Genomic DNA, 14,538 nt, shown 5'->3' on the forward strand with positions numbered 1-14,538 from the left:
AAAAATAATTTTGCCCCAAAAATAATTTGACCCAGAGGATGGTAGAAATCTAGAATGCACTGCCTGGGCAGGTAGTTGAGGCAGGAAACTTCACAACGTTTAAAAAGCACTTGGGTGAGCACTTGAAATGGCGAAACATTCAAGGCAATGGGCCAAGTGCTGGGAAGTGGGACTGGTGTAGGTTTAGAGCAGTATTTTGTCGGTGCATGCTTGATGGACTGAAGGGCTTCTTCTGCCTGTATGGACTATGATTGTGGCTGCCATGATATTTTTGGAAAAATCAGTCCCAGTGATTCAAAGTTCTTGTATACAGGGCAGCGATATTTGTTTATGAAGGGGCTTTATGTAATAAAACGTACCCAGGTGCTTCACAGGAACATTATAAAATATTATAAAATACAACCAAGCCACAGACCGAGATCTTAGGCCCGATGACCAAATGCTTGGTTGTAGAGTTAGGTATTAAGGAGTCTCTTAAAAGTGGAAAGCCCGTATCCCTAATCACACTGAGTTCTATGCACCTATCATCCCTGTGCTCGCTGACCTAAACTGGGTAAAGGGGCAGAGAGATTTATGGAGGGAATTTAGAGCTTAGCTTTCCAGCTGAAGACATGGCCAGCAATGGCAGAGTGACTAAAATCAGGAATTTTAAAAATGCAAATATATCAGAGGGTTCTGGAGCTGTTGAAGATTCTTGAGATAGGGAGGGATTTAATAACAAGGATGAGAATATTAAAGTGGAGGTATTGCTTAACAAGGACCCAGTTTAGGTCAGCGAGCACAGAATGATAGGTCCATAGGAAACAGTACGATTATGGATACGGGCAGCAGAGTTTTGGACATACTCAAGTTACTGTGTTAGAACAGTCAAATCCACAGGTAACTAAAGACATAGATCAGGGTTTCAGCAGCAGATGAGCTGAGGCAGGGGTTGAAATAAGCAATCTTAATGATTATCCAGATGTGTGGTCATAAGCTCAGCTTGGGGTCAGAACAGACTGGTTCAGCCTCAGAGTGAGGCTTGAGCCTCAGCCTCAATGGATATGGGACTGAGTTTTTCATGAGGACTGAGGAGAATGGTATGGATCCACGGTCGTGATGATAGAAGGTAAACAAGGGAAAACTCATGTCCCACTTGAAGTCTAATGTCACTTGTTTTATGTCATTTAGAATCATTTCCATTCACTATGATAAAAAGTGCCATAATTACATTAGTTCCATCACATAAACTTTTGAACATTAATTTTCAGACTTTTTGTCTTCTACAAGAATGTTCATATTTCAATTACAGATTATATTTAATGCATTTATTTAAAAGACAATTTTCTCCATCACTCAGGGCCTTCAGCAAGAAATTGTAAGCATCCAGCAACAACTCCAGGAGGAATCTTGCAGGCTGCTCCAGGAACAGAAAAATCATCAAATTCAGTTAATGAAAGTCAAAGAACAAATTAGAGTCAAAAGATCTCAGTTTGAAAGGTACCATAGCATTTAAATAGAGTGCAGTTGTGCATTGGTTGTAACAGCTATCACTGTTAAAAATTGGGCTGTCTCACAACTTTCCTTCCCTTTGTGTGTCACAGCACACTGCAGTTTAAGTAAATAGGAATAACATGCCACAAAATGAACAATTACTCTTTTGCACCAGGTTGCAACATATAACCTTGTCCCTAAGAAAAGGTGAAAAATTTCAGGAAGCAGTGGTGTAGTAATATTGTCTCTGGACTAATAATCCAGAGACCCAGGGTAATGCTATGGGGACCAACATTCGAATCCCACCAGGGCAGATGGTGGAATTTGAATTCAATAAAAATCTGGAATTAAAAGCCTAATCACTAGGACAGCACGGTAACATAGTGGTTAGCACTGTGGCTTCCCAGCGCCTGGGTTCGATTCCTTGCTGGGTCACTGTCTGTGTGGAGTCTGCACGTTCTCCCCGTGTCTGCATGGGTTTCCTCCGGGTGCTCCGGTTTCCTCCCACAGTCCAAAGAGTGCAGGTTAGGTGGATTGGCCACGCTAAAATTGCCCTTAGTGTCCAAAAAGGTTAGATGGGGTTATTGGGTTGGGGGATAGGTGGAAGTGAGGGCTTAAGTGCTTTGGTGCAGACTCGATGGGCCTAATGGCCTCCTTCTGCACTATGTTCTATGTTCACTAATTTCCTTCAGGGAAATTACTTGGTCTGGCCTACATGTTAATAATAATCTTTATTAGTGTCACAAGTAGGCTTACATTAACACTGCAATGTAGTTACTGTGAAAATCCCCTAGTCGCCACACTCCGCGCCTGTTCGGTTACACTGATGGAGAATTCAAAATGTCCAGTTCACCTAACGAGCACGTCTTCCGGGACTTGTGGTAGGAAACCCACACAGATACGGGGAGAGAGTACAGGCTCCGCACAGACAGTGACCCAAGCCGGGAATCAAACCCGGGTTCCTGGCGCTGTGAAGCAACAGTGCTAACCACTGTGCTAGCACGCTGTCCTGTGACCCCAGACCCACAGCAATGTGGTGGACTCCCTCAGGGATGGGCAATAAATGCTGCCCTAGCCAGCAACACCCAGTCCCCATAAACGAATAAAAAAACAAAATGTAATGCTTAGCAGTCAGATTGTGTAGTTCAAGTTAAAATTAGTAAATAGAATTTATTTTGGAGATTCATAATTACACAGAAGCAAAAGACTACATATGATCAATAATGCAGGTATTGACTTGTGCAAAACTTTATTTTGTCTCAAATATTAAAATTCTCACAAATTTTAGAGCCTTTTTCAGAATAATTTAACTGAGACTTGAATCATAGAATTTACAGTGCAGAAGGAGGCCATTCGGCCCATCAAGTCTGCACAGGCTCTTGGAAAGAGCACCCTACACAAGCCCACACCTCCACCCTATCCCCATAACCAGTAACCCCACCCAACACTAAGGGCAATTTAAGCATGGCCAATCTACCTAACTTGCACATCTTTGGACTGTGGGAGGAAACCGGAGCACCCGGAGGAAACCCATTCACACACGGGGAGAACGTGTAGTTATGCAACTGTTTCTTTGTACCACAGAATTGTGCCTCACCACCATGACGAGGCAAAGGAAGGTTGCAACAAATAACACTGCAGGGTGGGGAAAACTAGCAGCAATTCAGCATATTCCTTTCAGACAAGTTATTGACCACATCACCTCAAATGTCCCCTCACAGTAATCATATGAGTGTGCTGTTAATCCATTTGATTTTTCAAACAAGAAGTGTGGTACATAGACCTACAACATTTAATGAATTGTGATTATATTTAAAAATATTTTATTCAAGGTATTTTCGTATAAACAACCAAAAGCAAAACAACCAAACAACATTGTAAGCCACCAACACCCACTCCCCACCTGCTCCTCTAAAACCACCCCTTCTCAAATCCCGCCTTCCCCATTCCCACCCCCGCTGACCCCTCAAACCTCCTTAAAGAAATCGATAAACGGTTTCTACCTCCGAGTGAACCCACCCACCGACACCCCCCCCCCCCCCAAGCCGAAACTGACCTTTTCCAGCCTCAGGAATTTCGGCAGGTCGCTCACCCACACCCCCGCGTTCGGAGGCTCCGAGTCCCGCCACGCAAGCAAAATCCGTCTCTGGGCTATCAGGAAGGCAAAGGTCAGAACATCATCCTTTCTCGCCCCCTGGACTCCCGGATCTTCCGACATCCCGAATATCGCTACCTCTGGACTCGGAACCACCTCCAACCCCAGCACCTCAGACATTACGTCCAGGAGCCCCTGCCAGAACCCCTTCAACCTTGGACAAGCCCAGAAGATGACAATGTGATTCGCGCCCGCCCCTGCACACCGCCCACATCTATCCTCCACCCCCTCAAAGAACCTACTCATCCTTGCTACCGTCATATGCGCCCTATGTATTACTTTCAACTGGATGAGGCATAACCTCACACATGATGAGGACGCGTTCACCCTCCACAGGACCTCTGCCCACTGCCTTGGCCCCCACCATCCCTCCCAGCTCCTTCTCTCACTTGCGCTTTCTCTCCCCCACAAGGCTCCCTCCCAGCCCATCAACTCCTTGTAGACGTTGGACACCTGCCCCTCCAATACATCCCTCGACAGCACCTTGTCTTGCAACCCCAGGGGCAGCAGCCCAGGAAAGGACTGCACCTCTCTCCTTACGAAATCCCGGACATGCAGGTACCTAAAACCATTCCCCCAGGGCAGCTCATACTCTTCCTCCAGTTCCTCCAACCTCACAAATTTGCCCCTATGAGCAGATCCTCAAATCGCTCGATCCTTGCTTGCCGCCGCCCCAGAAACCTCGCATCCACACCCCACCCCGGCGCAAACCAATGGTTATTGCAGATCGATGCCCACTCCTCCATCTTCTGGATCGTCTGACCCTGGGCCTCCAGCCTCATCTCCACACAGTCGTTCACGCCTTAATCGAGTCCACCGCCTAGCCAGGTCCTCCAGATTCTCCTTTCATTGCTGGACGAGCGTCCCTTTCAGGAAGCCTACCAGCTGCTCCGTTGACCACTGAGCCAGCAGGGCCACACCCTGCCCCTCCGCCATCTCCACGTGCGTCGCAGGCACCGCACCAGCTTTTGCTACCTGTTCCCTTCTTTTGCCACCGCTTCTGTTCCTTGACGCCATGCACCGGTGAGACACTCTTCTACCAGTACTCCTGCACCCTTTTCCCTCCACACATCCACCCGTTCATCGGGGAAAAGATCAGTAAAAACCGCCACGAGCAGGAGCCGCCAAATGTGCTACCACTCACACCATGGCCGACACCAGAAGTCCCAGGTTTCTCACCTTTTAAATAAGATTTTGCTTTTCTATTCTTATGACCGAAATTAATAACTTCACACTTCCCTACTTTATACTCTTATCTGCCACCTTGTCCTCTCATTAAATCTATCTGTATCTTTGCAGCCTTTCTGTGTCTTCTCGAGACTTAGTTTCCTAGCTAGATTGGTATCACTAGCAAATATCGATGTATTACCCTCTCTGTCTTTTCGTCTAAATCATTAATATAGATTGTAAATAGCTGAGGCCCCAGCATTGATCTTTGCAACACTCCACTATTCAATCTCTGCCAACTTGAATAGCTACCCCATTAATGCCCACCCTCTGCTTTCTATTTGTTAACCAATCCTCTATCCATGCTAAAATGGTATTCCCAATTCCATGAATTCTTATCTTGCATATTAACCTTTTATTTGGCATCTTATCAAATGTCTTTTGGAAATCCAGGTACTCTACATCCACTGGTTCCTTTGTCTGCCCATTCATTACATTCTAAAAAACGCTTCTTAAATTTGTGTCAACCATAGAAAAAGTGCAGTATTCTTTGAAAGGACTACTCAAATCTATGTGAACAAGACTAGCAACCGTGAAACTGTACAAGATATAGATTGAAGAATCATCAATGAGCAACATGATCAGAATGAAGAATATCAATTAATATCCATTTTTTAAAAATATTTTTATTTGCTATATTTTCATCATTCTCGCCATACAAAAAAACTAAAGCAGAATAACCCCAACAATATCAAACCAAAACCAGGGTCAAAAAATCCAGCAGGTCCCCCTGTCATGCCGTGGCACAGGCCGAAGAAGCTGACATCCACCCCAACAAGCGATCAGCGAGGCGAAAGCTAAAACGTCGGCCCCTGCATCCGCCTGCAATTCGAGCTGGTCCAAAACTCCAAAAATGTCTTCCATGGGACCAGGCTCCACATCCATATGTAAAACCCCGAGACAGTGCTAAATACCTCTCCAATACCTCTCCAGCTTCGGGCAGGACCAAAACGTGTGCACATGATTTGCGGGACCCCTCCCACATCCCTCACAGACGTCCTCCACTCCCTCAAACAACCGGCTCATCTTTGATTTTGTGAAGTGCATCCTATACACAACCTTCGATTGTTTCAACCCCAACCCACGCAAGAGGTTGAGGTGTTCACCCCTCGCAGCACCTCACACCACAGTTCCTCCTCCATCGCCCCCCCAGCTCTTCCCACTTCAGCTTAACCCCCTCTGTGGCTACCCTATCCTCCTCCAGAATCCTCCGTAGATCACCGCCACAACCCCTTTCTCCAACCCAACCCGCTAACAGTACTGCCTCCAAAAATGAGGAAGCCAGAGCTATTGGGAACGTCGGGAAGACCTTCCTTTCAAAATCTCGGAGCTGCAGGTATCTAAACCCTTCTCCCTGCGCCAATCCGTACTTCTCTCCCAACTCCTCCAAGCTCACAAATCGTCACCGAAGAAACAGATTCTTCATTTCCTTAATCCCCCTTTCATCCCGTCTTTGAAACCTCGCATTAATCCTCCCTGGCTCAAACTCATGATTCCAATTAATTGGCATTCCCCCTGACCCGGCCCCCAACTTAAAATGTTGCCTGAACTGCATCCAGATCTTCAAAGTAGCCGCCGCAACCAGACTCACCGAATACTTAGCCGGTGCCATCGGGAGCAATGTCGTTGCCAGCGCTCGCAACCTCGACCCCCTACACGAACCCTCCAAGCTCCTTAGTGCAATGACCAAAGGCTCTATTGCCAGTGCAAACAACAGGGGGGACATAGGATACCCTGCCTCGTACCCCGTTGCAGCACAAAGTACGACAAATTCATATTATTGGTGTGAACACTCGCCATTGGCTCCTCATACAGCAACCGTACTCATGCCGCGAACCCTCGGCCAGATTCTAAATCTTTCCAATACTGCCGTCAAATAACCCCACTCCACCCGATCAAACACCTTTTCTGCGTCCAGTGCCACCACTATCTCCGCCTCTTTTCCCTCCGCCGGAGACATGACCACATTTAACAACCTTCTCACATTTGAAAACAATTGCCTTCCCTTCACAAACCGCATTTGATCCTCTCCTATCACCTTCAGGAGACACCCCTCCAGCCTTGCCGCCAGAACCTTTGCCAATATCTTGGCATCTACATTTAATAGTGATATGGGCCTAGAGGACCCACTTTCCACCGGCTTTTTATCCTTCACGTACCGGCCTCCCCGAACAGGCACCGGAATGTGGCGACTAGGGGCTTTTCACAGTAACTTCATTGAAGCCTACTTGTGACATTAAGCGATTATTATTATTATTATTATTATTATTATTATTATTATTATTATTTCTTTAACAGTAGGGAAATCGAAGCATGCCCCAAAGTCTGTTGTAAGACCCCCCTACCTATCGCATCCTCAAACATTCTCACCATCCGCGGCGCCAGTTTTTTAAGATAAAGATAGATAGTTTTTTGAAGAATAAAGGGATTAAGGGTTATGGTGTTAGGGCCGGAAAGTGGAGCTGAGTCCACAAAAGATCAGCCATGATCTCATTGAATGTTGAGCAGGCTCGAGGGGCCAGATGGCCTACTCCTGCTCCTTGTTCTTATGTTATCCTTAAATTTCTTATAATATCCCAATGGGAACCCATCCGGCCCCGTCACCCTCCTTGACTGCATCCTCCCAATTGCTTCCTTCACCTCCTACTCCCCCACCGGCCCCTCAAACCCTGCCCTGTCCTCTTCCTGCAACATCCAAGTACTCCAACCCATCCAGGAACTCCCCCACCTCATGGGGATTTCTTATGTACTTTATTATTTTTTTAGATATGAACAATCAAAGAATGAGGAAATTGTGAGATTAAGAAAAGAACTGCAAAATGAACAGTAAGTACTGTATTTTAACCTTTTAAAGATTTTAATTTTTAAATATTGTTGATAATTCTCCTGCAGTGAAAGGAAACGTGTTTGAATTCATGTAGTAATCCAGACTCTAAACGAGGCTGGTTGAACTTTCAACGTTCAAGAACCAGAAAAGGAAAAGCATATATTCCAGCAGTGGAGGAAATGGTGGAAGGTTTATTGAGGAGAAAATAAAATACATTTCCCCCAAAATGTATAGGTTAATTATAAAAAGAATGAAGGCTTAATTTTTCAAAGAGAAGCCTTCAGTATTGCAACTATAGCCAAGGACAGTGTTTTTCACTGCAGTAAAATTACAGTGACGTCAAAACATTTAGACTAAATGGAGCAGAATGGAAGATAGGCTGCCTGTTTTCTGGTGGCTGATACTGGTCTTTTATTATTCTCCATTGCTCATGTTGAAGCTGTGCATGTAGACAGGGCGGCTAAACAAAAGGTTCCGAGAACTATATTTTTGTCATAACTGAGCTGTATGCAGCTGACTAGTCACAAATTGACCCACCCCTACTCTAGACTAACTAATGTGAAAAGAATCAACCAAATATTGTATCAGCCAATGCTTTGTATTTATAATTGTCGCTTGTGTAAAATACTTTTATAATCTGTTCATCATTGCTAGCTATGCCCTTAGTCAAGAAGAAATCCCTTCCTAATCTCTAAACGGGAAAACCAAGATCAATGGGGTAAGAACGGATCTGGGCCCAATAAACTGTAGACACATATTCGTAGAAAAAAATGGGTAACTGAATAATGGACTATTTTCAGAGAGAATTCTGGCACACTTGAGTTATATTCCCTCAGAAGGGAAGGGTAGAGTAAACAAATCCAGAGTTCCCTGGATTACATAAGAGATTGAAATTAAGATAAAGGAGAAAATGTGTGCATATGACAGAAGTCAGGTAGGAAATACGACTGAGAACCATGTTGAATATAGAAGGTTGAGAGGGCAGGTGAAAAAACATATAAGAAAAGAGAAAGTATTCAAAGAGACTGCCAGCCAACATAAAGGGAAATCCCAAAGTAGGAGTGGGGCCGATAGGGGCCAAAAAGGAATTTACACATGGAGGCAGACGGTATAGCTGAGGTACTAAATGAATACATGGCATCACTAAATGAATACGTGGCATCTGTCTTTCCAAGGAAAAGATTGCTACCCTGGCCAAGGTGAAAGAGAAAGTAATTCAGACTCTGGAAGGTTTAAAATTGATGAGGAGGAGCTATTGAATGGCCTGTCTGTACTTAAAGATGGTAAGACGTAAGGACCAGATGAGATGTATCCGAGGATACTTAGGGAAGTCGGAATGGAAATTAAGGAGGCACTGGCCAAAATGTTTGTCTTCCTCAGACTCGGTTGATACTAGAGGACTGGAGAATTGCAAATGTTACCCCCTTGTTTAAAAAAGGGTGTAATGATAAGCCCAGTAACGACAGACCAGTCAATTTAACTTTGATGATGGGGAAATTTCTAGAAACAATCAATTATTGGGGACAAAATTAAAAGTCACATGGATAAATACGGGTTAACTAAGAAAAGCCAGCATGGATTTCTTAAGGGAAATTGAATTTTAACTAATTGGCTGGAGTTTTTTAAAGAAGTAATATAGATGGTTGATGAGGGCAATGCTCTTGATGTCATATATATCGACTTCCAAATGGCATTGGATACAGTGGTAATATGAAATTGACTAAGTGACAGGAAACCTAGAATACTGGTTAATGGATGTTTTCAGACTGGAGGAAGGTTTACTGAGGCCTCACCTGGAATACTGCGTACTGTTTTGGTCCTCTTACATAAAATAGGATGTAATAATAAAGGAGATTCACCAGGCTAATCCCCGGAATGAGAGGGTTGTCCTATCAACTGAGACTAAATAGTCCGGGTCTGTATTCCTTGGAGTTTACAAAAGTGAGGGGTGACCTTAATCAGATCCTGAGGGGGCTTGACAGGGTAGATGGTGCGATGTTTTCACTAGGGGGAGAGTCTTGAACAAATGGACATAGCTTCAAGTTAAAGGGCAGGTAATTTAAATCTGAGGTGTGTAGAAATTTATTCTATGAGAGGGTGGCGAATCTTTGGAATTCTCTGCCCTGGAGGGTGGTGGAGGCTGGATCATTTAAAGTGGAGGTGGAGAAATATTTGCTAGATCGAGGATTAGAGAGTATGGAGAAATGGCACAGAAAAGGAGACTGGCATAGATCAACCATGATCATATTGAATGGCGGAACAGGCTTGAGGGACCTGGTGGTCTACCCCCGTTTCTTCTACTTGTATTTGTAATGAAGTTTGCAGGGGTTGGTGTAGGGGCCCTAGTTGTTCCTGATATATATTGATGACTAGACCTTGGTGTACAGGACACTGTTTCAAAATTTGCAGATGATACAAAACTTGGTACATTATGAACTGTGAGGAGGATAATGTAGAACTTCAAAAAGGATATAGACATGTTGGTAGTATGGGTGGACAGGTACCAAATTATGTTCAATGCAGAGAAATTTGGTAATACATTTTGGTAGGAAGAACATAGGCGATATTAAATAAAGGGAAGGAGCAGAGGAACCGGATGTCAATGTGGGTTAGTCGTTGAAGATGGCAGTGCTGGTTGAGATAGTGGTCAATAAAGCATGCAGTATCTGAGACGTATTAATAGGGGCATGGAATACAACGGCAAGATGATTATGTTGAAATTGCAGAAGACATTCAATGGCATACCATTACTGAATCCCCCATTATCAACATCCTGGGGTTACCATCGACCAGAAACTGAACTAGACCAGCCATTTAAATAATGTGGCTATAAGAGCAGGTCAGATTTTAGTAATCTTGTGGCAAATTACCCACCTCCCCACAGTTTGCCTACAATCTATAAGGCACAAGTCAGGAGTGTAATGGAATGTTCCCCCCTTCCCAGGATGAGTGCAGCTCCAACAATACCATCCGGGGTAAAGCAACCCACTTGATAGGCACCCCTTCCACAAAAAATGTATTCCCTCCACCACCTATCCAAAGGAGACGAGTTCAACTAGAAGTAACAAAAAGTGTCCGTGAATTATGTTGTCAATCCTAAAAAAAGATGGAAACTGATTATTCAAAGTTATTATCTAGTATTGACACAAATATTATTAAAAATACATGTGTTACTAGCTAAATATGCAGTGTATTCAGCCAGTAGTTTTTTTCCATCAGAACCAGGCAGTTTTTTATAAGTTGCCAGACTAATCTCAAAATTGCAGACCGTATTAAAAGGAATGGAACTTCCTGAAACATGTGGTACCTTCCTATAAGTGACATTATTAGAAAGGACTGGTGAGAAAGAGATCCAACATGGCAGATGGGAAATGTGATATTTTAAGTAGTACGGAGAATGTATTCTTAAGAATTTGTGTTATGTATGCATTAGAGGAGTACCACAGGAGGGGCTGTTTAGCACAGGGCTAAATCGCTGGCTTTGAAAGCAGGCCAGCAGCACGATTCAATTCCCGTATCAGCCTCCCCGAACGGGCGCCGGAATGTGGCGACTAGGGGCTTTTCACAGTAACTTCATTTGAAGCCTAGTTGTGACAATAAGCAATTTTCATTTCATTTCACAAAGTATTACTTTCAAACATACCATTACTGTTAAGGTTCAGGCCAGATTTTCTAACCTTTAGGTAACAAATGATCAGAACATGTAGTACCATGCCACCGTGCACTGTTGGGTTGTTTTTCAACGACAAAGCCCCAACACACAGCCTTGCTTGGAAGAGCACAGATCAGAATTTAAATAGCGGTGGTCCTAATTTTCCTGTCACCCAGTCAATTTACCTTTTTATTTTAAAGCAGTGGCAGACGATGATGGTACAAAATTCATGGGCGGGATTCTCCATTCCTCGACGCCAATTTCGTATTCGGTGATCGGGCAGAGAACCCCTTTTTACATTGAAATCGGGGCGGCGCCTGTTTCTGGATGCTCTGCCCCCTCTGAAACGCATCATCAAGGAGCACGGCGTTGGCACTACCTCAGGACGTTACTGAAGGCCTTCCCCCGATACTCTGCCCCTGATGGGCCAAGTTCCCGACCGGGCGGTTAACCCATGGTCTCAGCGGTCGACAACCCGGCGTGGCGGCTGCGGACTGTGTCCAGCACCACCAACAGTCAGGCGGGAGCAATGTTGCTGGCTGGGCCGGGGGGGGGGGGGGGGCTTCGGCGAGGGCTGGGGGGGTCTGTGGGGGGTGGCAAAGGGGTGCCCAGGAGGGCACTATCTGGCAGGTCAGTTCCGTGCATGGTCAGTGCCATATTGTACGGCACGTCTGCTGCAGGTCATGGCCGTGGGCATACGCGGCCATGGACCCAGCAATTCTCCGGCCATTTATATCGGGAAGTCCATGCGTTTTACATGGCGCGGCTGCTAGCCCCTCACCAGTTGGAGGATCAGTGCTGAGGCCTCGCCAATTTTTCCCATGTAAAACTCCACAGATCCTCCGGATATAGCCCCAAAATCGGAAAATCCAGCCGCATAGCTTTCAAGCTCCACTTAAAAGTCTGACTCTCTGATTTTTCAAAGATTATCAATGAAGGTGACTGTATGTGCTACTGTGCATTTGCTACCAGATAACTGTTAGGGAAAAACATAAATTGTGTACTCGTAGAACATTGTTACGTCACTTTGTTTTAGAATAGTATATATCATGGATGATCGAAAATATGTCACTTTAGACTAATATTTTATGTGGAGTGCATGCAGCTTCATATCTATCTGGTTCCGTGTAAATTAAGTTGCTGATATGGATGAAACTTCAATTTAACTTCACATCAACCTGGTCTATTAGAACTGTTTAACCTGTCACATCCGTTGTGACATCTGCCTTTGACAAGTGCAGTATCTGAGTTACCTACATTTAATTTGGGACAAGAATCCATTTATAACTTGCAGCATACAATGTTTTAAGTACTCTTGACATTTTCACAGAGAACAATGGTGCCATGAAAAGCTACAGCTGGAGGAAGAGTTTGCATTTGCACAACAAAATGAAATGGAAAGTATAAGGAAAGCAATCAGTCAGGAGGTGAGACGTCTATTCAGACTTGCAGATTTGTTGATGAATACTTAGTGAAACTTGGATATTAAATTTTTAGTGCTGCATCTGTCTCCATTTGAGCTCAAGTCAAGTACATCAACAGATGATCAGATGATGTAGTATTATGGCTTGAAAAACAACTTTTGTTTCCATTTATTCAATCTAGTATTGATGTTGTGGTTGATATGGTAGTTTGTTTCTGAATTTGTTGAATATTACAAACAACATCAGTAAGTTATGTTTATGGGCAGCTTACCTTCAGCTTTCTGTTACATACAAGAAAACTTATCTTTTGCAGAATAGTGTAATGTAATACATTTAAGAAAATGTATCACGATTTCTATTCCTTCACATAACGTGGACATCGCTGGCTAGGCCAGCATTTATTGCCTTCACTAATTGCTCTTGAGAAAGATGTGGTTAGCTGCCATCTTGAACTGCTGCAGTCCATGTAGTCTAAGTACACCCACATAGCTGTTGGGAGGGGATTTCCAGGGTTTGACCCAGCGGCAGTGAATGAACATTGAAAAATGACAGAAGGCCCCAAAAGGATGAGTGAGTCACTCCCAGCCAATTGGAGACAGAACACTTTGAAATCCCTTCCAGAATTTGCACATCAATCACTCTGCTGAGCCAATCACAGAGGGGGGCTAGCTCCTTCCTGACTTAATCACCGGTCAGGAATACATTACCAATGCTGCTGGTGGCGCTATGCCACACTCGGTGAGATGCTGCCTTGATGTCAAGGGCAGTCACTCTTGCCTCATCCTTTGAGTTCAGTCTTTTATCCATGTTTGGTCCAAGGATGTAATGAGGTGAGGAGTTGGGTGGCCGTGGCAAAATGCAAACTGAGTGTCAATGAGCAGGTTATTGCTCAGTAAGTGCAACTTAATAACACGATCAACAATGCTGATGAGCAAGTGTAGTCTGATGAGATAGTAGCTGGCCTTGTTGGATTTCTCCAGCTTTTTGTATACAGGACATACCGGGTCAATTTTCCGCATTGTTGGGCAGGTGCATGTTGTACCCATAATGGAAGAACTTGGCTAGGCTCGTTCTGGAGCGTATGTCTTCCATGCTGTTGCCGAAATATTGTCAGGATCCATCGCCTTTGCAGTACACAGTGCCTTTAGCCGTTTCTTGATATCATGTGGAGTGAATTGAATTGGCTGAAGACTGGCATCTGTGATTAAAGGGACCTCCGGAAGAGGCAGAGATGGATCGTCCACTTGGCCCTTCTGTCTGAAGATGTTTGCAAATGCTTCAGCCTTGTCATTTGCACTGATGTGCTAGGCTTCCCTCATCAGTGAGGTGTTATTTGTGGAACCTGTATTCCCAGGTACCTAAAACGCGTCCTGGCCAGCCAAAACGGTAGCCACCCAGATTAGCTCCCTTCCTCAAAGGGTTCACAGGAAGCTCCACACTGTTGCCCATGTTCAATCCATATCCTGAGAAAGAACCAAACTCCCTAAGCACCTCCATTATCTTTCCCACATTAGGGGGTCCGTGACATACAGCAATAAATCGTCCACATGCAGGGCACCCTAAGCTCCCTGCCTTCCCTCTCTATACTCTCCTACCCGGCTGCCGACCTAAGTGTGATGGCCAACAGCTCAATCACCAAAGAAAACAGTAACGGGGAAAGTGGACATCCCTGCCTTTGCCGATGTATAAAAATACCCTGAGTTTAGTACATTGGTATGGATGTTCGCAGTGGGGGCCCTGTACCAGCTCCTTTGCCACCCCCGATGTTCTAAAGGATTTG

At 44.6% G+C, this 14,538-nt stretch overlaps 1 protein-coding gene across 2 annotated transcripts in view; it reads left to right on the forward strand.

Moving 5' to 3' along the window:
* Nucleotides 1–14,538, forward strand: part of LOC140427843 (E3 ubiquitin-protein ligase DZIP3-like) — a 231,092-nt gene that overhangs the window by 160,654 nt on the left and 55,900 nt on the right. For both annotated transcript variants that reach the window (XM_072513611.1, XM_072513610.1), the window contains exons 16-18: nt 1,340–1,479; nt 7,622–7,681; nt 12,665–12,761. In XM_072513611.1, the coding sequence (XP_072369712.1) occupies nt 1,340–1,479; nt 7,622–7,681; nt 12,665–12,761 (297 nt within the window). The remainder of the gene's footprint in view (nt 1–1,339; nt 1,480–7,621; nt 7,682–12,664; nt 12,762–14,538) is intronic.

Source organism: Scyliorhinus torazame, chromosome 8 (genome assembly GCF_047496885.1).
Source record: "Scyliorhinus torazame isolate Kashiwa2021f chromosome 8, sScyTor2.1, whole genome shotgun sequence".
NCBI lineage: Eukaryota > Metazoa > Chordata > Chondrichthyes > Carcharhiniformes > Scyliorhinidae > Scyliorhinus > Scyliorhinus torazame.